Below are 26,835 nucleotides of genomic sequence, written 5' to 3' on the forward strand. Positions count from 1 at the left end.
TATGTTTCTCTGTATTGCTTATGAATCTTAATGAGACCACATTGTTTGTAAAAGACATCCTGCTGAAACTCCCATAACTTCAATTTGTAACAGTGCTCAACACCCACAACATCTCTGGATAGACGATGGCTGGCTTACACAGACAGCAGCAGAAGGGGAGTGTACTGTACCAATTAAAACTGATTAGTTTATGATCAATTTTGATTCATGTTCCTTTGCAGATACCAACAATAAATCAGTGTAATCATCAACATAAAATTTAATGGGGAATTAATTTAGCTCAAAACAAACATCTTCATTAAGAAGAGAACGTTGCAAATTTCTCAAGTCCTTAAATCATGTCAGTTCAGAAATTATTTATAGGTTTCTATCCCGATTTTCTTTTAAACAAAAAGGGCCAATAGAGATATCAAAGAACATATTCAATTCACATTGTAAACAGGACATCATATCACAAGAATTAAAAGCAGGCCAGTGCTTCTATAAACATTGGCCAACCTACCGTCAGTGAAGTCCAAAGCGTACACTGGAAATCTTCGTGCTATGTCATCAAATATTCCCTTGCCAACATTGAAAAACTCATGCAACTAAAAGAAAGGAAGGAAATGTTGTGTCAGTTTAAAGGCTCGTGTATTGTTAAAAAGATTAACCTCCTTATTCAGTGCTGATAGGCACTTAAATCTAATTGTTTTGAATGGGCCATTCAGATCCAGACTTTGTAATAATAATAAAAATAAACAGTTAGCACGTCTATAGCAATTTACATAGTCCAAAGCACTGTAACCCTTCCGTGAGACACAATTATTTTCATAGAGAGTCCTGTGGCACCTTATAGACTAAGGCCTGGTCTACACTGGGGGTGGGTGGGTGGGGAGGGAATTGATCTAAGATACGCAACTTCAGCTACGAGAATAGCGTAGCTGAAGTCGACGTATCTTAAATCGACTTACTTCGCGTCCTCGCGGCGCGGGATCAACCGCTGCCGCTCCCCCGTCGATTCTACTTCCGCCTCTCACCCTGGTGGAGTTCCGGAGTCGACGGGGAGCACGTTCGGGGATCGATATATCGCGTCTAGAGGAGACGTGATACATCGATCCCCGATAGATCGATCACTACCCGCCGATCCGGCGGGTAGTGTAGACATACCCTAACAGACCTATTGGAGCATAAGCTTTCGTGGGTGAATGCCCACTTCGTCGGATGCACCCACGAAAGCTTATGCTCCAATACGTCTGTTAGTCTATAAGGTGCCACAGGACTCTTTGTCGCTTTTTACAGATCCAGACTAACACGGCTACCCCTCTGATACTTGACAATTATTTTCATCCCACTTCACAGACGGGGAAATTGATTCTGGAGGCTGCTGTGGTAATAGGGAGGCTCTGATGGAGCCATGTTACCGAGGTGAGGGGAAAGAAAGAGACGGAGTTTAGGTGCGTAGCCCAGGGGCCACAGCCAATGCCGAGTAAGGCACAAGCCTCCAAACGGACAACCTAGCCTCATGTAGATCAAAGGATTTTACAGGTTTGGGGTGGGCCCTGCAGCCTTTTCCATACAAACTCCTACCCAAAAGGGGTGACGTGGCGAGTCTCCAAAAGAAGGGACTGGGGGATTTCCTCCCACAAAGTCCACTTCCCTAGGTTTCCATCCAACTAGATGATCCAGGCCAGTAAATCTGAAGGACCCAAATTATTTTTGCATCAGATAAACTGCTTCCGATAACAGAGGTCACACCTGACTTTGCCAACCCCAAAAGTTCAAAAATCATTAGCGCACCCCCCCCCCATCATAAGACTGATTTATTTATTTTTTTAAATCTCATGGTTTTAAAAAAAATAAATGTTAGGCTCTTTTTATTTGCTTCTGCTATTTTTAGGATGCAATAGCTTTGCGCTATGAGGCTTTTCCCTGCAACCACGGGGCTAGAAGCCGCCTTTGTTTTAAAAAATGAGATTCTCTTGCAGTCTTCTAATTCCAGCAGCTGGAGCTTTAAGAAAAACACCGAACATTGAGAGAATCACGATAAAATTGAGAGTGGGCAATATTATTACAGTAAGCAACTTGTTAGAGTTGAATACATCTCTGCTGTTTTTAAAAAACAGCCTCCACACTTATGCACTTTTGTAAAGAGCCAGCAGAACGTAATATATTTGGCTCCTTGAACCATGAAATGAGAAATTTGATTCAGTTCCTTTCAAAAACCTAAATCTAACAATTAAAGTACTTCATTTCTCTTGCTAGCCTTGCCAACACAGAGCATAAAACACCACACAATAGTTCAGGTGCAAAATCTTTAAACCCTGCTGTTATTTCAAACTCTAACGGCTACAAGGGTCTTATTTGAAAAAGAGCCAACAGTATGTTTGTTGCAATACTGCACACAGAAAATACGGTCCCTGCCCACATTGCTTACAGTCTAAATGAGAGACTCAATACAATTTGGAGACATAACATACACGAATTAACCAGACAGCGGCTCCATCTCAAAAAGGTGCAGATTTATCCGCTTTCCCCTTTGGTTGACTATTCATCTTTGAAAGGCTGGGTGGAACACTAAAAATCAGTGACATGAATTTAACTCAGTATAAAATGTTCACCAGGGATTGGTTTCCACGTGGCATTGACTTGACTGCAAACAACGGAACTCCACACCCATTTCACATGGAATGGAATCACTTATTTAGTGGAAAGAGATCACAGCTGAGCTGAAAACTGGGACTTTTCCCAATCAGGTATAATCTAAAGGGATCCCCCACAAGCTCAGTTTCTGTGTATTCTTCATTACTTTTCCCATTGGCCTTCAGCTACTTGGTCAACTGCCTGTTTCTCTTGGCATGGTGCTGGCACATCTGTATGTGTCCACAAGACTTTATTTTAAGCCTTCTTTTAAAGATCTCTTGCTTGTTTGTGTTGGAGATTTGAACTCTAGCACCTTGTTTGTGATCTAAACAACTAGGGAAATACGAACTGAAAAACCCCAAACCGTCTGACAGAAACATTTGAGCGTGTTGTAAAAGGTTAATATTTTTAGAAGTAAACATTCCCAAAGGCACAGGTCAGACAGAGAATCACAATTGCTTTAATGAGTAGTATGTTTACTCATCTTGCCGTAGCAAGCACAGGAAAACAACCATCAGAACCATCTCCCTTAGGGGAGAAAGAGAAAATGACTGCATCCATGTGCTTGGTTGGCACAAGCTGCTAACTCAGTGCCTGCCCCGGCAGCCTTCATGCACATGAATGGAGGTTGATCTGGGTGCTGGTGGCAGCAGCATAGAAGGAACAAATTAAAAGGAAAAAAATTACGCATGCAGTGAATTAAGGGAAAATTTGGAATAAATGAGCAGAAACACCACATTTGTGAGCCTTGCTCCCCTCTCCATATTACTTGAATGAAGAGCATTATCACTAGGCTATTTGGTGGGCTAAAATGTCATAGTGGACAATGGAACACACAACAGCTGCCCAAAGGAAATGAAACGATTACTTTTAAAAAGTTTATCGGGGAAGCTAAAATTTTGGTTTTCATTGGGTTTTAATTAACTGTGTATCGGTCAAGTTTAGGACAGGATTTGTTAAAAGGAGTTGACTTCAGCCATCAGCTTCTATTGTTGCTGATGATCTTCCCTCTACAGGGGTGGCAGCCTATGTATGTTTCTCTAGGAGCCCCCCCCCCCCACACACACACACCCTTAGTGAGAAGAAAAGTCCAGCCTGCTTACATGCCTATAAGTTTTGGGCTGGTCATAATCCCGCTTTCCTGCTTGTTCATCAAGGCTCTTGATCCCCTTCTTCACCATAACCATCTTGAGATCTCTGTTTGGCTAAAATTATACTTCTAACTTCAAATCAGCTTCTTGCTTCCCTTCTGGTCTCTAATACCCTCATAACAGCAGTACCAGTGATCTCACATGGATGGCCAAGAAGGAGAATAGATAGAAGCCATCACTCCCTAAACAGTGACTTCCAAATTCCCCTGGGTCCTCACCTCCTTTACCTGCACCCTTCTCATTATCCTCTCAGTTGCCTGAAGTTTCCTTCCCCCTCACCACATAAACATGAATTGGGCTATCTCATTATTAAAAAGTCATCCCCCTCCAATTATTGCCCCTTCCCCCCTTTATCTCCAAGCTCATCGAGCACAATCTGTAACTGCTGCCCCTTTAATTCCATTCTAGACCCTCTTCAATCTGGTTTCTCCATTTTACCCTTGGCTCTCACCGAGGTCTCCGATGACCTCTTCCTGGTCAAGGCTCAAGGCGGACACTCCATTTAGATACCATCGCCACACACACTGTCTAACTCCAGTTATTCCTTTTGTGATTGTGACTCCGTTCTTCTCCTATCTCTAGGATTGCTCCTTCAGGGATTAATTAATCCTTCACGGATTAGCCCTGGTAAGTGGCTTTGATTTTGGGAACTACTGAAACGAGCTGTTCGGGGCAGGAGGGTTGCAGAAAGCAGGCTTGTGTCTGTATGATGCGCATAGCACTATGTGCCTAGTCTGAGCGTCGGAACACCATATTGATTGACTCCCTCACTTCACGGGAATCTGCCTCAGAGATCTCCAGGAAACTCTCATGGAGATACTGGGTAATCTGCTGCTACAGGTTCTTTGGCAGAGTTGCTTTGTTTCTTGCCCCATTAAGAGTAACTTTCCTGCGCCACTCTGCCATCACGGCGGGAGGGGAGGGAACATTGCTACACACAGGCGAGCCGCATAAGGGCCAGGGTGGAAGCCGCAGTCTTGGAGAAGACCCTCCCTTGATTCCCTGCTCGCCCTCAGCAGCGAGATATCTTCCATAATGAACACAGCCTGTGGAAAAATATGGGGACAGGAATGATTATAAGCCCCCCCCCAATGCTGCCTCTCTCCAAGAGCGACATGCCCAGTGTACAGTACGGTCCTGGAACACTGATTTCCCCTGCCCCTGGGGTTACTCACCATTTTGGGGGTCTTGTGGCTCATATGTGCTTGCCTGGGGTCAGCCAGTTAGTGACAGGTATGTGAATAGTGGCTGTATTTTAAATCAGTGGTCTCTGATTTATTGCAACCAATACTGCTTCTGTAAAACGTTGCATTTTGGCTTCACAGATATGACCTTGGGAGCCCAGCCTCCCTCTACGTTAACGCCGGCTGAACGGCTGCGCAGAATTAGAAAGCAACCATGAAGAACTAAAGAGGACTTTCTGCATGATGTCATGATGCACTCTACAGCCAGAAATCAAGAACTGAAGGAGTGGCAGGACAGCAAGAAGAGGGATCGAAAGGAAAACGCGGCGCGCCAGAACGAAGCCACGGAGCGGCTCTTAAATGTTATGGAGCGCCAAGCAGACACGCTCCAGGTGCTACCAGTGCAAACCGAGCAGCTCCGCGCCTGCCCCCCCCTGCAGCCACTGTCGCAAAACTCTTTCCCATGCACCCCCCAGACACCTCCAACACACTGTTATCAGCGTCCTGGCTTTAGTCTCTACCCGCAGCATTCCACTCCTCCCTGCTCACAGTCCAGCACTGCAGACTCCCAGTACCCACTGCACTCAACACCCGGCCATCTGCAATTTAGCCCTGCTGAAGTACAGTACCCGCTGCATTGTACTCCAAAGGAGGAGGACATACACAAATCTTTAACAGTCCTGGGACCCTCCCTTCCCCCTCAGTGCGGTTTTTTTGTTTGTCTCTCTCCTCCGGTGGTTGTTTTTTTAATAAAAGAATTGTTTTGGTTTGAAAGCAATCTTTATTCCATTAATTGAAAGCAAACAGAACCCTGAAAAGCAACAGGCAATTTTCTTACACCTTCATAGTGCATCGTCTGCACCAATCACAATCACCTCCTAGCATTACAAGCATTGCACTCCCGAGCATAGCAACAAATTTTAGTAGCTTTCAGCTTCAAATTTTTGCCTCAAGGCATCTCTGATCCTTCTGGCCCCACGCTGGTCTCTGGCTGTTCAAACTCAGCCTCCAGGCGCTGAGCCTCAGCAGTCCAGCCCCGAGTGAAGCTTCACCCTTCCCTTTACAAATATTATGGAGTGTACAGCACGCGGCTATGAGCATAGGAATATTGTCATCAGCCAGGTCCAGCCTCCCATATAGGCAGTGCCAGTGGGCCTTTAAACAGCCCAAAGCACAGTCAACAGTCATTCTGCACTGGTTCAGCCTGTTGTTGAACCGCTCCTTGCTGCTGTCAAGGTGCCCCGTGTATGGCTTCATAAGCCATGGCATTAAGGGGTAGGCAGGGTCTCCCAGGATCACAATGTGCATTTTGACTTCCCCTACGGTGATCTTCTGGTCCGGGAAGAAAGTCCCTGCTTGCAGCTTCCTGAACAGGCCAGTGTTCCGAAAGATGCGTGCGTCATGCACCTTTCTGGACCAGCCTGCGTGAATATCTGTGAAAAGCCCACGGTGATCCACAAGCGCCTGGAGAAACATTGAGAAATACCCCTTCCGATTAATGTAGTCAGTGGCTAGGTGGTCTGGTGCCAGAATTGGAATATGCGTGCCATCTATCGCCTCTCCACTGTTAGGGAAGCCCATTTGTGCAAAGCCATCCACAATGTCACACACGTTGCCCAGAGTCACGGTCTTTCAGAGCAGGATGCGATTAATGGCCCTGCACACTTCTGTCAACACGAGTCCAACGGTCGACTTTTCCACTCCAAACTGGTTAGCGACCGATCGGTAGCAGTCTGGAATAGCCAGCTTCCACAGAGCAATCGCCAAGCGCTTCTCCAATGACAGGGCGGCTCTCATTCTCGTGTCCTTGCGTCGCAGGGCTGGGGCAAGCTCATCACACAGTCCCATGAACGTGGCTTTCCTCATCCGAAAGTTCTACAGCCACTGCTCTTCATCCTAGACATGCACCACAATGTGATCCCACCACTCAGTGCTTGTTTCCTGAGCCCAAAAGCGGCGTTCCACTGTGGTCAGGACCTCCATGAATGCCACAAGCAATCTCTTGTCATAGTTACTGCACTTGGCGAGATCAATATTCAACTGCTCTTGCCTTTGTAGTTTAAGGAATAACTCCACTGCCACTCGTGATGTGTTAGTGAGAGCGAGCAGCATGTCGGTCAACAGTGCGGGATCCACTCCTGCAGCCCAGAGAGGCAGAGCACGCAGTACACAAACCGCTGAAAGATGGCACCAAATGCAGACAGAAGCACAGGGAGTGCTGGGATGCGAAGCAATGCATTACGGGGTATTGGGATAGGACCCAGGATGCCCCGCAACCCCCGCCGCCTTCCCACAACTCTTAGCAGCAAAAGAGGAAGCGATGCTCTGTGGGATAGCTGCCCAGAATGCACTGCTCCAAACACTGCTGCAAGTGCCAGAAGTGCGAACACACTATTGCGCAGGCAACTGACAGTATGAACACAAAACAGCGGTTTCCCTTCAGCGCTCTCTGAGTGGTGCTGTAACTGCTGGGGCTGTAACTCTGCCAGCGTACACATACTGCTGGTCTCGTTAAACTTTTCACCCAGAGGCTGTGGTTTCCTACTGTGACATGCCCCAGTGTTTACAGAAATGGCTTCAGAGGAAAGGGATCAAAGGGTTAAACCTGCACTGGAAGAAAACATTGCTGCAAATCACTTGTAACCAGCTTAAAGAAGTGTTTTAAACTGGTTCTGCAAACCTGAACCCCAGGGTGAATGGGGTTTAGATGAGCTCAGGGGTCACCTACTATAGACTTGTCTCTGGAAGAAGGGATTCTATGCTTAAAATACAGAGGACTGGGCTCAAGGTAAGAAAGGGCAGGCAGGCTGCCCTTTCTGCTCTTTACTTAGTCCTAAACCATTATGTTTTAAACTCTGAAAACTCGCCAAAACATGGATTTGTGATGAAGGTTTCCACTCTGAACACTGTAGGCTGTTCAAAGCTTCACATTACTTGTAGTCTAGGGAAAAGAGTAGGAGATTAGAAGTGGCATGCACCAATTTATTTTTAGACGTGCAGCTTTTCAGCTTGGATAATAAAACCTGTGTGTGAACAGACAGGGTGCAAGGATGACATTAAGGGAGCTCCAGAAGAGAAAGCGGAGATGCAGCATGATTGCTAAGAGAAGCCGCTTTTCCAAGGGATTTTAGTCTGCAGGGGAGCCAAGAAACCCTCAGATCAAAGTGATGACCACCCAAGTAAAGATTAAGGTTCTTCAGAGACAGACTTGCTATCGTCCCAATTGAGGGTGATCAAGTACATTTTACTCTCTTTGGCAACTTACAATAACCCATCCATCCTAGCCCTCATTAAGCATGATCATTTGAAGGGTTTTCCTTTAATTTTCAGTGGGAAGTTGTTACATGAAGATTATATATATATATACATACATACATATACACACACACACACACACACACATACACAAAGATTCATTGCATTTATCAGGTATTAAAAAGGCACAATAGTGCTTTTTACCCTGTTTTCACTGTTGCAAAAGAGATTCAGTTAAACGGCATAAGAAACCAGAACATTTTAGCAGAACTAGCTGGCGGTGACACGAAGGGTGTGTCTACACAGCTGCTGGGAGCGAGTTTAGCGGGACTTCCGGTAGTGTGCTAAAAACAGCAATTTGGACATTCCTGCCCAGGCTGGAGCTCGGGCTCTGAAGCCTAAGGAGTAGGGTGGGCTTCACAGCCCAAGCCCGATCGTCAAACCAACGTCTACACAGCTATTTTTAGCACACTAGCCCAAGCCCTGATAGCGTGAGTCAGTCAACCTGGGGTGTGGGATTCGCTCCCAGCAGCTGTGTAGACCTAACCCAGTTGTCTGTTTTGAGGACTGAGATGCATAAGCTCATTAATATACAACTAGGGCTAATTCAAGCCTATGAATAATCACCAGGTTCCTGCGCTTTATTTAAACAGAAACAACAGTGGATAGCCAGGACTTAGACTTTTTCTCGCCCTACCTTGAGCGGCTTGTGGCTGTGTGTTTTGTGCCCCTCGTTCACTGCTGAGGGTCTCTGATTCACCACCGTCAGCAGGTGGCGCTGATGTACCAAGGCTTCTTTAAACTCTTCTTCGGTTTTTGTTTCTAGAAGCTTCTGCCGAAAAGTTATATCTGAAAACATCGTGGCGAAGGTACGGCCCACTTCGGTGGCAGTTTTCGTACTTTTCTGAGGAAAACAAATGCAGATTAGGGATCATAACAAAAAACTCTTAAATTATTTAAAAACTGTAAAACTTCAAAACAAAATAAATACCACCCAAAACACCAATCTTCCTTCACCTGCCTGTCAAGACCAGAACATAAGATTCCACACTTCCCCTGAAATCACTGCTAGCACAAACACCCAAATCAAGGCAGGAAGAGCAAGTAAATGCTTCCAGCCTGGCTTTGGTGCTGAGAGACCATTTCTTACAGGGGAATATGGAACGGTGAACTGGTTTGTGCATTGCAATCTCAAGCACAACATTACGTTAATATACATTTTAGCATTGGGAGACTGATCCAAAGTCCATTGTGATGTTAGGTATGTGTCATTTGTAGGTTCGTCTCAATGAATTGCTGTAGAACTTTAGATTCAAAGACAAGACATAGGTTTTGAAAGTTACATCCAGAAGGTTAAAGACTACTGTGACCAATTCTCGTAGGAAACATTAGATTAAGGTGATTTCTGAAGTATATTCCACAGATATTTGGGGGGGGGGGGAGGAAACACCCTAGGATTACTTCACAATACTTCAAACCCCTCTATCCTTCATGTGCTGAACGCCCCCTACTATCCAATTTCCTCCTGAAGAGCTCCAAAGTCTCACAGGAACAGTATCGTTTGGCTATAACACAAACATAGTCATTGCTTTTATATTTTCATTTTGTGGTGAATTTTGATAGTCATTTAGATAAGTGAGATTGGCAGGTGATTTTTTAATTAACATTGGCAAAGCATTCAGGGCTCTTCTGGTGCACCACTCAGGAGCACAGATGTAGAATACTTTAGATTGCAAGCACTGCACAACGTCTTCATTTTAATCCTACAGACAGAGTTTGTGTCCCAACTATCAAAAAGACCCTGCACATTGCTTGAGATCACCCGAGACCGTATCGCTAGCACTTTGTAGATTTAAACATCTAGAGACAGCAGATGGTTTGTTCTAGGTTGAGCGCTCCATTGGTCTGCAAGTCTGCTACATCGACAGAAGGGAGTTAAGACTTATTGTAAACTCCGTGAGGCCGGGCTCTTTACTTCATGACTGTACTGCACAATGGGCTCCGGATGGGGCTAGTGTAATACACAACAGAACAAACACCACCAACACTACTAGTCATGGGTGGGAATCGGCGGGGAGGCGAGAGAGAGCTGTTTGGATAAGGAAATTGATTCGGGGCAAGGCAAGGGAGTCAGAACTAATCAGTTTTTTCATCCTCACCATCATCATGGAAAGACTGGGGTGTGAATTTTATGCTATTTCCCAGACAATTTCTCAAGGCGATTTAATTCGATATTGTCAATGAGTTTATTATTTTAGCAACTGTACCCAGCATGTACTTAGGGCTTGGTAGATAAATTCATTTAAAAAACAAAACAAAAATCAGACTAGCACATGGCTTTTCTTTACCAGTCACACTGCTACTGTTCCCATTCCCTTTCCTTTATTTGTACGCTGTCCACTTGTACCGTGTGCTCCTTGGGAGTTATCTTCATATCTGTCGCGGAGTGCCCAGCACCCCCTAGCCACCAGCATCACTCTCTGCACCACAGCCATGGGGTACCGAGGTCAGTACTGACTCTGAGGGAAGAGTGCCCCCTACTGAGTCACTGACTCTGCTCCCTGCCGCAGCTGGGTTTCCCTTAGCACGTTGCTGACTCTATATGAATACACAGTTTGTATACATTGAAAAAGGAAATCAATACAGCTGAGTGGGCTGAGTTTGTTTGCTGCATTCCATGGGCGACATCTGTATGTTTGTTTTTAGTCTGTACAGTTTTCAGACACCAATGTGATTGGCGCCGAAAGCATTTTTATATAAAAAATGAAAAAAAAATTAAGGCAGAAACAGCTGAATCAGTCTGGACATAAATGCTCAAAAAAACCCAGTTCTCTTTCTATGACCCTCAGCTGAGTGCCTCACAATTTTTAATGTATTTCTCCTCACACACCCCTGCGAAATAGGGAAACACTATTATCCCCATTTTTACAGAAGGGGAACTGAGGCAAAGATATTAAGGCCCAGATTTTTAAAGATATTTTGGCATTGCCACGCCTAGCACTGCAGCGCCTAACTGATTTAGGTATCCAAGTCTCATTTTCAAATGGGGATTTTGCCTCCTAAGTGCCTAAATCCTTTTGGGGAAAAAAAAAAAAAAAAAAAAAAAGAGTCTCAGGCTTCCAAATCAGTTAGGCATTGTAATGCTGAGCTCAGCAACACCTTTTAAAACCTGGACCTAAGTGACTTGCCCAAGATCAGGAAGTCTGCAGTGGACCAGAGATTTGAACCTAGGTTTCCCAAGTCCCAGGCCATGCGTTAAGTACTGAACCATCCTCCCTTCTCCAAAAGGCCACCTCTACCCTGCGGACAGACCTAGTATGGCTAGAGTGGGGCTAAACAACTTGAAGTGGGAGAAAGGTGCAGATTTCTAGTTTAACCAGCAGGGGGTATCACAGTTCCCAAGTTGGTTCATGCCCCCACAAGTGCATCACTTCAGAACCTTAGCTCCGCTGGCCCAACAATTGGGATCCTCAAGTAGAACTTGAGCTCAGATCTCCCGTATGACAGTGCATTTGTTGCCTGATCTATTGATTGCATGTTAATTATATTGATGACCTAAGAATTCCCAATTAACACACTGAGGTTTGGTAGGTCTTTGTCCCAAGATCAGGGCCAGTATTATTAAAATTACCGTTCAGTTGGGAACCCCAACATGCACGGTTGCAACACTCAGACTTGGGAAAAACCTTCTGTATCTGCAACAGGCTTATTAACACAGTTAGCAAAGTTACACACACTCCAACCCAACTAGGTAGAGAGAGCTCATACCAAATGAGTGTCTGTGCACCCATACACTCAGGCTACCCTTGCAGAACAACCTGAAGCGTTAGTCATTAACTTCCTCCTAGGATTAATAACAAGAATTTTTGTTATAAGCTGGGGACTCATCAGCTGGAAGTAACAGAGGAGGAGAAGGACCTCGGAGTATTGGTTGATCACAGGATGACTATGAGCCACCAATGTGATATGGTCGTGAAAAAAGCTAATGTGGTCTTGGGATGCATCAGGCGAGGTATTTCCAGTAGAGATAGGGAGATGTTAGTACCGTTATACAAGGCACTGGCGAGACCTCATCTGGAATACTGTGTGCAGTTCTGGTCTCCCATCTTTAAGAAGGATGAATTCAAACTGGAACAGCTACAGAGATGGGCTACTAGGATGATCCGAGGAATGGAAAACCTGTCTTATGAAAGGAGACTCAACGAGCTTGGCTTGTTTAGCCTAACCAAAAGAAGGCGGAATTATTTAAGCTCAGTACCAATGTGGACACAAGAACAAATGGATATAAAACTGGCCATCAGGAAGTTTAGACTTGAAATTAGATGAAGGTTTCTAACCATCAGAGGAGTGACGTTCTGGAACAGCCTTCCAAGGGGAGCAGTGGAGGCAAAAGACATATCTTGCTTCAAGACTAAGCTTGATAAGTTTATGGAGGGGATGGTATGATGGGAGAGCCTAATTTTGGCAATTAATTGGTCTTTGACTATTAGCAGTAAATATGCCCAATGGCCTGTGATGGGATGTTAGATGGGGTGGGATCTGAGTTACTACAGAGAATTCTTTCCTGGGTGTCTGGCTGGTGAGTCTTGCCCACATGCTCAGGGTTTAGCTGATCGCCATATTTGGGGTCGGGAAGGAATTTTCCTCCAGGGCAGATTGGCAGAGGCCCAGGGGGGTTTTTGCCTTCCTCTGCAGCGTGGGGCACGGGTCATTTGCTGGAGGATTCTCTGCACGTTGAAGTCTTTAAACCACGATTTGAGGACTTCAATAGCTCAGACATAGGTCAGGGGTTTATTACAGGAGTGGGTGGGTGAGATTCTGTGGCCTGCGTTGTGCAGGAGGTCAGACTAGACGATCATGATGGTCCCTTATGACCTTAAAGTCTAGGACTATCACCACCTTCCTCATCACCACCGCTCATCATCCTGGCATCTCCCAAGGCACACAGGCCTGGATACCACTTTTATAATGTGTTATGCAGACGCCCCTATGCCTAAAGCATGTTCAGGAGGGGTTTCCTCCCCTTCTCCTTATTTGTATCTCGTCACCCTCCTAAGCTTGGCGTGCCCTTCTCCCATAGGTTAAGAGAGCTTTTACCTCACACTTATTAGCGTGTACGTCAATTAGTTACCATGGCACACTGGTTGTCAGACATCAGCGGCGGTTACCACCTTAAAATATACCATCTTGGGCTAAACTAGCATCTTGTGGTTACCTGTCTGCGGGTTAGTCATTACAGCGTTCTATGTTGTGATCTAGGGCAGTGATACCGAGGCGCGAGAGCTGCAAGTGGCTCTTTAATGTGTCTCCTGTCGCTCTTTGCAGCCCATGATATTAAAACACTGTGTGATTCAATTATTAACCAGTCTAAGTTATTAACCAGTCAGGATGCTTTTACTATGTTACTGACCAATTATTAACTTGCATTAAGTTGTTAACTTATTTGCTGTGAGAATAATATAGACTTCCCGTCATACTGTTTAAATACGAATCTATAATACTATAGTAAATAAAACAAAGAATTCTCAAGACTGTGGCTCTTTTGGGTAATGTTGATCACTAATTTGGCTCCAGAACCACTGAGGTCTGAGTATCACCAATCTAAGGTTACTTCTGGTTAGCTACTTATGCTAAGGCTTTTGAGCCTTAGGCCTTGTTTAGCTAAGCTATTGTCTTACAGGCCTTGCAGGCTCATTACATTACTGCCTTAACTTATACACATGCTTTACCTAGCAAATAGCCTATTGGTATAGGCTACGCATTGAGGCAAGAGCTATGATACGCGATCAGTCATAGACTTACAGACTATGCCAGGCTCCGGCTCCAATGCTAGATAGGAAGCCATTCTGCTCTATAATGAGACTGCAGGAGCCTGGGGAACCGGAAAGTCATTTGTCATAATTTTATACCTTGTGCTCGCTGCTGAGTCAAGGAGATGTTGGCAGACAACCACTGCGGTGACCTCAGTCCTGCTCTCTTCCTGCTGCATCTAGAAAATGGGTGGTCATACACCCCGGTAAAGCTCCACAAAAGAACTATCAGAAAAGCATTCTGAGGCATCAAGAGTGAATGATGGAGAAACACTCACCATTTTAGGAGGCGCAAGAACCAAGATGACAAATCTCACTTCACAGGAGTTCTCCCCCCAGTTCTGAGGCCTCTCCAGGCGGCTGATGCAAACATGACGTCGCTGAAGAGACTTTATAGTGCAACTGTCAAGCGAGATGGAAATATTATGGCTTAGGTTAGACAATACACGAGACACTCTCCCTCCTGCCAAATGAAGGTTTTAAATATTCCCGTTCTAGCTATGATACAATATGCATGGGTGAAAACAGGTGGCTTAAACATTGTTGTTTGTAAAAAGACAAAAATGGCATTTTAATGGCAGTGATTTTCCTTCCTTTGTAGGCCTCAATCCTGCGAGCTGCTCAGTGGGAAAGGCACTCTGTGACAGCAGGGCCCTGCTCACGGAGTAGCTGGCAAGGTTGGGGCCTTACTTTGCTTCATCCTGTCCCAGCTGCTATAGAATAGCCAGTAAATCAATAAAGAAACTTGCCCTACATTTTCAGTATTGCACAGAGTTCTAGCTAGAGGGCCCCCCTTTATTTTTAAAAAAGAATAATGAATAGATAGTACTTTGCACTTCCATAGATCCATTCATCCAGAGGTCTCAAAGTGCCGTTGCAAACAATTTAAGGATAAAAGCCAATAAATAAATTGCTTCTCTCTCTCTCTCCCCCTTATTCCTTCTTTAGCAGATGCCTCTATTTGTTTTTGTTTTCAAGAGGGTTTCCCCTCCCTGCTTGGTTGGTTTGGATTATTTTTAAATACATTACAAATATCAGGTCCTGATCTCCCTCTTTTTGCTGGACAAGTCAGACAGCCTTCAGAGGACCAAAATGGTGACGTCATTGCTCAGTGACGAAACTTGAGTTGGAAATCTCCCAGGTCCATTAGAGAGAGGAAAGTTGTTGAAGAATTAAGCAGTCATTTAGATCTTTCAAAGATTGACAAGACTTCCAATAAAGAGAAGCCAGAACCTGAAATTTCTAATGTTAAAAACAAAACATTTTTTATTAAAACATGGAAGCCATTTGTGGGCATCACAAAAGAGCAGTAGTTTCTCTTTGCTGTTTACTTCAACTACCACAACACCGCTGGCAAGGTGGGTAGCCATAATTCTCACAATTTTACCAGGGGGGAAACTGAGGCAAAGCAAGGTGACTTGTCCAACATCACACACCAAGTCTATGCCAGACATCGGATAACACCATCACACTACCAATAAAACCACAGCTAATTATTCTGCTAATACACGTTACAGCTCTTTAGAAACACAGTGGCAGATAATGCATGATAATTTCACTATTGGTGTGAATAGCACACAACCGTGATACTCCATCCTAATTGCAGTGCTTGATTTTGCAACATGAGAGTTTACGTTATTTTTAATGTAATAAATATCAGCAAGATTATGTTACTGTTATTATCATTATTAACATACAAAAGCCAGAAGGAGAACACTTCAATCTTCCTGGACATTCTAGAACAGATTTAAAAGTAGCCATACTCCGGGCCGGCGCTTCCATTTAGGCGACCGAGGCGGTCGCCTAGGGCGCCAGGATTTGGGAGGCGGCTCCAGGACCCGCCGCCGAAGTGCCCCGAAGACCGGGAGCGCGGAAGGACCCCCCGCCGCAGAATTGCTGCCGAAGACCGGGAGCGCGGAAGGACTCCCACCTAGGGCGGCAAAAACCCTGGCGCTGCTCCTGGCCATACTTGAACAAAAAAACTTCAGAAACAGACCTCAAAGAGAAACTGCAGAACTAAAATTCATTTGCAAATTTAACACCATTAATTTGGGCATGAATAGGGACTGGGAGTGGCTGGCTCATTACAGAAGCAACTTTTCCTCTCCTGGAATTGACAGCTCCTCATCAATTATTGGGAGTGAACCACATCCACCCTGATTGTATTCATAGAATATCAGGGTTGGAAGGGACCTCAGGAGGTCATCTAGCCCAACCCCCTGCTCAAAGCAGGACCAATTCCCAACTAAATCATCCCAGCCAGGGCTTTGTCAAGCCTGACCTTAAAAACCTCTAAGGAAGGAGATTCCACCACCTCCCTAGGTAACCCATTCCAGTGCTGGTAACCCATTCCAGTATTGGCCCTGTCAACATTGGTTCTCCACTTGTGAGGTAACTTCCTTCTCTTCATGTGTCAGTATAATAATGCCTGCATCTGTAATTTTCACTCCATGCATCTGAAGAAGTGAATTTTTTTACCCACGAAAGCTTATGCCCAAATAAATCTGTTAGTCTTTAAAGTGCCACCTGACTCCTTGTTGTTTTTGTTATTATCATTGCTTTTTTCAGGTGAATATTTGCCAAATTAACTATTAGCAATTAAAGGATGTGGACAGGGCTTCAGTACTTTGGTCCAGTCTCGCTTTTCCTTTCTCTTAACATAGTTTATCACCTTAATTAGCAGCTTAAATGACATGCCAATAGCAACGACTTGGAGAGAAGGGGATGTGCAGACCAGAGCTGAATTAATAATTCTTCCATACAGGCCTGAATAGTTAGCTTGTAAGTGTATCCATATGAGGCATTTTACTAGTGAATAGGTTTTTGATTGACAGTGATAATTAAGTTACTTGATTTATGCAAGTTAACAACCTGACAGGCTATTGTTAGACATGCTCATTTTGATGCCAAGGGATGGTTACATTCCTTTTATTATTTGCACAATACAGAATCTATGGAAGGGTGCAGGATTTCACATATTTATACTGTATTAGTTACATTCCCTTTATTCCCCTTTTTACGTGAATCAGACTCATAACAGAAAATCCACACATCCCCTCGGGATAGAAATAAACCTATTCAAAGTTCAGTGCATGCATCCATACACTTTTCAATCTGTTTATATGCAGTCTTTTCTTGAGTGGCAATTATTTGAAGGTTACAGTTACTAAAGGACACATTTGGTAACAATCTACTATAAACCTTTCCAACAGGGACCAAATGAAAACAGAGTTAAAACTGAATTCCACAATTTGCAGCAAACTGAAATCAATCTTAATCTAGAGTCACTGAGGTGGGTGAGCCTCAATGTACCCAAATCATCTTGTGTTGTCAATTGTGGGTTCCAATTCAGCAAGATAGCTGGGGTAAGCACAGGGACTTTCTAGAGCTTTGGGACTGACAGGATATCTGTCAAGTTGTCCAACATCTTAGGTCATCTTACTTTCACCCATATTAATTGGTAAAACCTCATGCATGAACGGAGAGGTGAACAGTTAATGCACTGTTAGCAAAATCTACCCTCTTGTATTCTGCTCCGTTTGCTCACTGAGTCAACACTTTCATTCCTTAGCATTTGAGCTCAGTGATTAACGCAGTTCTTTAAAAAGGAAGATTCGCCTGGAGTTCTGAAAGTTATTATTTGTATTCTGGCAGTGGCCAAAGGCCTCAATCAGGATCCTGGCCAAATTGTGCAAAGTGCTGAACAAACTCTTAAGAAGACGCTATCTCTGTTCCAAGTTGCCTACAGTACAATGCCCTGATCTTACATTAAGGCATGCTTGGGGCTCTACGCAGGTGCATATGCTTCTCAATGCAAGATCAGAGCCTAATTTGAAACATGATACTACATTTGTGTATTCCAGTCTACAGGAGGCTATATGTCGGAGAAAGATGATTAACAATAGTAAGATCATGCAGCTACTCGGACAACAACGTACAGAGCTTGATGGCTCCAAGTCTTCTGAAAGTTTTAATTTTCTTCAGGCAAAACACACACACAGCAATCTTCCACTGCCACTCAACCTAACCATCATTAGCTGAATAAATTATTGTAGGCATTGACTGCAGGCAAAATACTTGCATTAAATGTCTTCCTCATATATATATTGTGACAGACCCAGACCAGTGGGGTACAGGAGTCTGGTAGAGGGCAAATATACTGGTCACTGGATGAGTAGTTTTCTGTTCCTTGAGTGACCGGAGCAGGGGCTGCACTAGAGTAATCAGGAACCTGCTAGAACCAGTTAAGGCAGGCAGGCTAATTAGGACACCTGGAGCCAATTAAGTAGAAGCTTCTAGAATCAATTAAGGCAGGCTAATCAGGGCACCTGGGTTTTAAAAAGGAGCTCACTTCAGTTTGTGGTGCGAGTGTGAGGAGCTGGGAGCAAGAGGCGCAAGGAGCTGAGAGCGAGAGGGTGTGCTGCTGGAGGACTGAGGAGCACAAGTGTTATCAGACACCAGGAGGAAGGTCCTGTGGTGAGACTAAGGAAGGTGTTTGGAGGAGGCCATGGGGAAGTAGCCCAGGGAGTTGTAGCTGTCATGCAGCTGTTACAGGAGGCACTATAGACAGCTGCAGTCCACAGGGCCCTGGGCTGGAACCCGGAGTAGAGGGCGGGCCCGGGTTCCCCCCAAACCTCCCAATTGACCTGGACTGTGGGTTCTCCCAGAGGGGAAGGTGACTTAGAACAGGAAACAATTATGGTATATACTGGGGTGGGGTAACTGTTGACTTTGTCTAAATGGTGACCATTGTATGGATGTAATATGGTTAGAAGAAGAGGTCATGCCTATTGAGTCAGGCACTGGGATTAACAGTTGATACTGGTTAGCTTCTCTTTGCAAAATAGCCTTCAGTAACATAGAAGTTTCTTCCTGCCAGGACACCATTGTGGATACCAGGCCAACAAGCCAGTGAATTGATGAAAGAGCTGAAGTGGTTGATGGAAAAAGATGGAATAAAAGCAAGGAGATGATATGAACCAAAAAGAAAATCTCACATTAAACATGAGCCACGACACTGGAATGACACTCAGACTGACATCAACAATTCCCCTCGTGGGACTGTCAGTGAAAAACTAGACAATGCCCAGCAATGAAATAATGACACTCTGTTCTGCCAAGTCAGAATGCATGTTAAAAGCCAATAGCTTCTTGAACCAGAACAAGATAACTTCCTTGTGCTAAGCCAGAATAGTGCCATGTACGCCCATGGGACTTGCACTATGTTACAATAACTCCATCCAAATGAGTTATTTTATGCTTAATTCATAGTCAATGACTCACTGATGGATTCTTTAAAAACATATTCAATTTGATCTGATTTATTCCAAATGGTTTTTGGAAACTTTTCAGATTTACATTTTTTTAAAAATTTATCTAGTATTCCTTTAAGAACGAAAAACAAGTCAAAATGGGAGAACATGCAAAAGAAAGTTAACCAAGGCCTGTTCTAAAAGACTACCAAGCTGATGAACAGCAAATTATAGTCTCGTTGTTTAAAAGTTTTCCAATTAAGGGCTGAGATCTTAATTTCTTAGCACAAAAACCAATGTACACAGTTAGTTACACAATTCGTTGTACTGCATGTGGATTTTGGAGCTAGAAGCCAAAATAGTTGATTGGATAGCTCAAAGAGTTAACCGAGTATTAAGACTTTTGCCTGTAGGAAACCCATTAAAATACAGCAGCAGAGGGGAGTGACTAGGTTATTGCAATAGGATAGTTATTAAGTAAACCTACTAGAACTGAATAGGTGACTTCAGTTCAATACAGATGACCACTCCACAAATCTAACCATCACAAGAGGCTTTCTTAGCAAAAAGACCACACTTTGATTTAGTTGTGAGACCTTTTCACTCCTAAAAGGGACCTTCCAAATCAAAAGGCGAAGTAATCAGTACAGCCAGTCCAAGGCATTCAAAAGTTTGAGCCTCCCCGCAGCGTCAGAAGATTTTATTGAAAAAAATAAAGAGGCTTTTTCTTTGTTGTCCAGCCTGTTAGCCATTAGGCTCCACTTGAGTCCAGCTCTTTTCAGGAACCTAACTTTAATTTCAGAAATAAAAAATGAGATTCTCAGATATCACGAGATTGATGATCAGATTATGAGATTTGGCAACACTGAGTATATCAGTGGGCAATGGGAAAGCCTGCATGGTCACTATCCATGCTACACCTGTTTTGTGGCTAAAGGACTTCGGAGTCTAGCACTTCAAGTCATTCACCTTTCATGAACATCATGCAACAATAGAACTCTTTTGGGATTTCTTCCAGCACCGTAGGAGGAAATTTACAAGCAGTACTCTACACCCAAAACTGCACCATTGAATTCAAGGTGTGATTTTATCTACTGATTTATTTCAGCCATGTGTGTGGGCACTTAAAATCTGTTTCAGCCTGTCTTCTATTAGTTTAACTTGTGTTGGTAAGTTTACTGATACAAGCTAAACAAGGGGTGGGTAAACTACGGCCTGCGCACCGCGTCCGGCCCATCAGACGTTTGAATCTGGCTCTTGAGCTCCTGCTGGGGAGCGCAGTCTGGGGCTTGCGGCTCCACACACTGCCCCTGCCCCAAGCGCCACCCCCGCAGCTCCAATTGGCTGGGAACCACGGCCAATGGGAGCTGCAGGGGTGGCGTCTGCAGACGGGGCAGTGCACAGAGTTGCCTGGCTGCGCCTCGGTGTAGGAGCTGGAGGGGGGACATGCCACTGCTTGTGGGGGCTGCTCAAGGTAGGCGCCGCCCTGAACCTGTACCCGACCTCCTCCTGTGCCCCAACCCCCTGCCCCAGCCCTGATCCCCCTCTTGCCCCAAACCCCTCACCCCCAGCCCCATCCCAGAGCCCTCACCCCCCCAATTTCATGAGCATTCATGGCCTGCCATACAATTTCCATACCAGATGTGGCCCTTCGGCCAAAAAGTTTGCCATCCCCTGAGCTAAACAAACGTTAAAATGATGTAAGTGTCTTGGCAAGGGTTTAACGAAATCAGTGTTTAACCTGATTGAAACAGGTGCAACTTCCGTGTGTAGACAAGCCCGTATGCCAGTGGTCCCCAAACTCTTTATCTCGTCCCCCTTCCCCGCCAGCCACAGTCAGGAGCCGTGGCCGGAGTCATGGATGGGCTGGGAGTCAGGGGCCAAGGGCGGTGCCACAGCTGGGGGCAGGTCTGTGGCCAGGAGCCGGAGCAGAATTGGGGGCAGAGTGGGGCTGGGTGGCATTCCCTCCCCGCCCCTCTCGGGGGCTGGCCTGGGCTTCGCCACACCCCCCCCACCCCAAATGCTCCTCCATGCCCCCCTAGGGGGCACGCCTCAGTTTGGGGACCACTGTATTATGCTAAAAGAAAAAGCAAAATGATCCCTAAAGCTAATCTGTCTGTTGCTCTGCTTCACTAGAGACCTTTCAGCTATAACCTTCCCCAAGCTCCCTGGATTAACACTACGGTTGGGGCAACACTGCACATATCCTCACATGAACACTAGCATTCACTGGCACTTTACAATTTTTAAATTGTGAAAGCCCTCTAAAATAAAAGACTGGGCTGAAATGCAGTCATGACAAAACGATCCAGATGAAATGATTCACTGTGTTTAACCACCAGGCCTTATTTATGATGACGCCATAATACCATGCTCTCTAACAACACGGTGTTCATAAAAGGCTCTTTAAATTACAGTTCTCATTTCTGCACCACTGCCCAATAGATTTCTTTTTTTTAAAGTTACATTTAAAGCAGCGTTCAAGACAAGAGGCTAGATCCTCCGCTGGCGTGAACTGGCATAACTCCACTTCGCTGATGATACAGAGATTCACGCCAGCTGAAGACCTTAAGATCTTATCTAAGCAAGAACAGACATTTCTCACACAAATTATTCATGTTTAAGATATACACACTCATCAAAAATAAAAACCAAGCAATCTCATCAGGTCAAGAAAGGAAATTAATTACTTTCACCAGTAAGAAAAATGGAACCATGATTGCTCATTAGAGCTAGCCAGCTATCCTTTTCCTGTCCTAGAGTAGCACAGCAACATTTTGGTTCTTTTGCACTGCAGGTATGTCTAAGAAAACAATGCCCCAAGTGTGATATATCAAGTCTTAAACCTTCTGAGACCCGAACCACTTGTGAGGTACGCAGTCTTGACAACTTGGAAGGTCCATTTAGACTTTTATTGACACCTTGCCAAGAGGAATATCTGGTAATGTACTAGAATACCCAGTCCCACAGACCTGCTTCTTGATATAGTCTTGAACCTCTCCTGGTGGGCTATCCAGGTGAAAGTAGATCCCATCCTTACCCGTCACCATCAAAAAGAATGTCTACAGAACAGAATGCAAGGAAGAACTGGCCACAGCAGAAATTGGACCATCTCCTCAATCACCAATAATTCATCTTTGGAGAGTTAAATTATTGGTCAAGAAGGTTTTTGACTTGACAGCTTGAATGGAGAAGTAACTTGAAGGCGGAGAAAGGTTCCACAACGTCCCTGTGCGCAAAGAACTAACCAGAACTACACAAGCAAGGCGGATTATGGTGGCTGCAGACTTTTTATACAGAAAAAATAAGTGTTTAAGAACGTTAGAAAGCTTACTCTTGTAAGCATGAGGGCAAAGGCACTTGTATTCACAGGGTTTCATTAATAGAATAAAGTCCTGTACTCACTCCTCTAAAGGAGCCTTTCTTTTTACAGAAAAACAGATAGCTGTCAAGGAACAAACATGGCAGAAGAGTACATTTCATGATTAAAAACGATGCATTGTGTTATTATTAGGCATAATCTTGCACCAATTACTGTATTTTAAACATCTCAGATTTGAAAATGTGCTATTTTAAAATCTAAAATAGTAATGAGAGGGATTTTTCATTGTAACTTTAAGACGATAACAGAGAAATTCTTTGGAGTCCAGACTAATAATTACTTTTTAAAATGTGCAAAATCCAATCCACGTTCCTAGTTATGTTCGGTGATGAAGCAGAGACACATCAGTGTCCCATGCTATGATTAATTACAGACATTAAAACTGAAAAATTATTTACTACTCTCAAAAGATATTATTGTTTGTACAGCAGTTTTGCTCAGCATACAAAATAGCCTCATGCATCATGTTTTAAAATGCTACCTGGGAGTTTGAGTTAGTTAGCTCCTCCAGAGGGACCATTATGATGACATAATTAATATATTAGAATAAGCAAATATCAAGCTACACTCCCATCTTGTTGAAAGATTATTCCTTTGCTTCGTTAGTCATGAGAGCTTTATCAAATCAACTGAACAATTTCAAAACAAATCCTTCATGTGCCTTATAAATGCAATCAAAGGAAATGGCTCTTCCACAACTTGACATTTGCCTCCTCATGGTCTGACTTTTCCAAACTCAGCCCTTTTAAAAATAGGAACTGTATCCTGGCAAGAAAGGAATAGCTTGGTGCCAACATTGCTTCAAGTTAATAAAAATGCTATGAAGAATTCCTTTTAAATAACCCATATTAAAATATAGGGGTTATTCAAGAATCATCCCAACAAGTACATCAAGGACAGAGATGCAAGGAAAGACCTGCAGGCTGTTGCTTGCTGCTATATTAATAACTTATATGGCAAATTCTTTCTTAAGCATTGGATAATTAAGCCTCATCACTGTCTTAGGAGGTAAGTAAGTATTAGTATGTGAACCTACACAGGTACAGAGCATGATCTATCCCTTAACCTCAGGGGCATGGAGGAGCTAGCTGGCTGGACATAGAGGGGGATAATATGTAGGGGAGACTTGAGGAGACCCAATGCCTCCCAAAGCTCCTTTTACGAGCCAAGTGATTCATGAAAACTGGGATTAGATTAATTCCTGACCCCTGGTTTTGGGAGGTCCACTACACTATATTTTGAATTCACTATCAAAATCAACTGGCTCCTATGAGACAGAAAAAACATTTAGACACTCATGTATTTCAGGGATGAGATCTGGTTTAGAACGATAGTACATTGTAAAAGAGGTCTTACCCAGATCAGCCCCTTTATTTTCAGTCCGATGACAATCTTTGGAAGGGCTTTTTGACAGAAGGGTGCTGTCAATGACCACAGTCCCAAAAGTTATCCCCACTGGCTCAGAAGGCTCAAGCTCATGGATGAAACACTCAAAATACATATTTCTACTTGCACGGAAGTACGAGACTGCATCACATCAGTCAGGATCTGTCAGCTGGGGACTGCCTCTCCTGCAGCCTTAAGTCCCCAGCAAATCACCTCCTATGAGAACACTGCCAAATGCAAGAGTGAAGCAAGAACAAACAACCAACCAGATTTTGACAAAATCTCTTATTTACTCTGGTTTCTGTGTCTAGTATCTAACAGGCCACTCTATCCATGAATTCTCAGACACACCATCTGGTAAGACTGACTGAAGACTTCTGTTCTAACAAAAACTGGAAGGCAACACAAGCCATTGCCTATTTCAAACAAGCACGAAGTGGCAGAGGAAACAGTGCAGTGGATTTCTGTAAGTAGTAAACTCAGTGAATGTAAGAATGGCCCTACTGGGTCAGACCGAAGGTCCATGTAGCCCAGTATCCTGTCTTCCGACAGTAGCTAATGCCAGGTGTCCCAGAGGGAATGAACAGAACAGGTCATCATCAAGTGATTGTCGCCCATTCCCAGCTTCCAGCAAATAGGCTAGTGAGCAAATTAACAAGACTTATTCCACCCTTGACTGAGGCAGTGTACAGTTTAGCTCACTGACCTCTGGTAGAGCTCCTGCTCTGAAGAACAGCATCCTAAGTCATCTGAACTGGAAAAGAAATGTACTTCAGGGACTGTTGAGCTGCTCTGTCTGTAAAGTATCTTGCCTTCCTGTTCACTTTGATGTTCAAAATGGCACACACCCTTTCAGATTGCCAGACAGAGTGCAATAGGTACAGAGTTCTTTTAAACTGTTCCAGAGATGCATGGATACTGGTGACACGCTTTGGGGTTCAACCTAGACCAGTAAGTGGTTTAATCACCACTTATAATAAATAATAATAAATAATATATGGAGATATCCTATCTCCTAGAACTGGAAGGGACCCTGAAAGGTGATCGAGTCCAGCCCCCTGCCTTCACTAGCAGGACCAAGTACTGATTTTGCCCCAGATCCCTAAGTGGCCCCCTCAAGGATTGAGCTCACAACCCTGGGTTTAGCAGGCCAATGCTCAAACCACTGAGCTATCCCTCCCCCTTGCTCTGTTACTCTAAGTGCCTGTTTGCTGTGCAGCTTTGATTCAGGTCTCATATAAGCTGGCTGTTGGTATCAAACACACGGATTTCCCCCTGGCTTCCACCGCCCAGTTACTCTTTACAGGGGGACCTCAACAACCCTTCCAGCCCCCAGTTCTCCCCCCAAACCACCCTTCTTTGCCCTTCTTACTGTAGCACCCACAAAACCGTATCAAGTTCGCTGCTCCTTTAAAGAGATGGTAATAAGCAGCTAATTCACTTCAGGGGGGGTGACAAACCCCACACTTCAATCAAAGCCCTGAGTTGGTTTATGGTCAACGTAAAAAGTTTATTAGCAAAAGGACATAATTTAAGTGATACCAAGTATAGGGAATAAGGACAGAAACGGTCACAATCAAGCAGAAGTAAAAATATGCTTCTAAAGCTAAAACACAACAAACCAGAGTCTTTTGTTCAAAGAAATTTTTCTCACCACGGTCGTTCTTCCAGCCTGGCTGGCCTGTCCTTTAGCCAGGACCCAACATACAGACCTCAAAGTGCTTCATTTCTCTGACTCCTCAAGTGAGGAATGCCAAAAATGGCTTTTCCTCTCTGCTCATATCCTTGAAGTTTTATCTTTGTTTTCAAAGTCAGGAAGCCCTCCTGGGGGCTCAGCTTGCTTGGAGCCAGGTTAATTTTTGCAGTCTCCTCCCGCTCTCGTGACAGTTTGTGGTGATCTCCTCCACTCATTAGTTTGATGGCTTTGTTTACCTTTTATGTAAAGGTACCTTCATTATCTCCCCTTGCTCAGTTTACACTGGAGACCCATTCAAGCAGACAGAACCATTCCTTTGTCTAGGATGAGGTGACTTAAGCCCTGTCTACAAAACACCTTTTAAGAACGTATTTCCAGCACATACTTATAATTCTCCATACAACACCCACTCATACATCATGCAATAATATTCCTGACCAGCGTGTTACCAGTTTGCACATGATACTTCGTGAGACACCTTTTAGGTACAGATTATGACAACAGGGTGTAAGGTGTACACCCTGAGTGTGTCAGGCTTGACAAGAGTTGCTGACACAGCATAGTGAACCACCAGTGAGCCTCTGGCTAGGTCTACACTGGGGGGAGTGGGGGTCGACTTAAGATACGCAACGTCGGCGTATCTTAGGTCAATTTACCTGGCCATGAGGACGGCGGCGAGTCGACCGCTGCTGCTCCCCCGTCGACTTCGCTTCCGCCTCTCACCACGGTGGAGTTCCGGAGTCGACGGCAGAGCGATCAGGGATCGATTTTATCGCGTCTACACTAGACACGATAAATCGATCCCCGATAGATCGATCACTACCTGCCGATCTGGCGGGTAGTGTAGACGTACCCTAAGTGTCACATGGGGCAAAGAGCCAGTCCAGAGCTGCCTATGAACTTGGTGCATCCGAGAGGCCGCACCCACATTAAAACTAGTACTCAAACGAATGCCACTGTGTTGTGTCACACAGGGCATCTCCTGTATTTCATAGGCCCATTCAAATAGAAATCTACAGCTCTATTAGCACCCAGGGTAGGTAGATTAGCTTTCTCTGTGAGCGAGAGTGAGGTCTATGGAAAAGCTACTGGCAAGTTTG

At 44.4% G+C, this 26,835-nt stretch overlaps 1 protein-coding gene across 1 annotated transcript in view; it reads right to left on the bottom strand.

Annotated features, from left to right (window-relative positions):
* Nucleotides 1-26,835, bottom strand: part of SLC4A11 (solute carrier family 4 member 11) — a 152,231-nt gene that overhangs the window by 52,886 nt on the left and 72,510 nt on the right. The window contains exons 8-10 of the mRNA XM_065405750.1: nucleotides 14,298-14,421; nucleotides 8,907-9,113; nucleotides 503-587 (exon numbers count right to left, since the gene is read on the bottom strand). Coding sequence (XP_065261822.1) covers nucleotides 503-587; nucleotides 8,907-9,113; nucleotides 14,298-14,421 — 416 coding nt within the window. The remainder of the gene's footprint in view (nucleotides 1-502; nucleotides 588-8,906; nucleotides 9,114-14,297; nucleotides 14,422-26,835) is intronic.

The sequence above is a fragment of the Emys orbicularis genome, chromosome 5 (assembly GCF_028017835.1).
Source record: "Emys orbicularis isolate rEmyOrb1 chromosome 5, rEmyOrb1.hap1, whole genome shotgun sequence".
NCBI classification, from domain to species: domain Eukaryota; kingdom Metazoa; phylum Chordata; order Testudines; family Emydidae; genus Emys; species Emys orbicularis.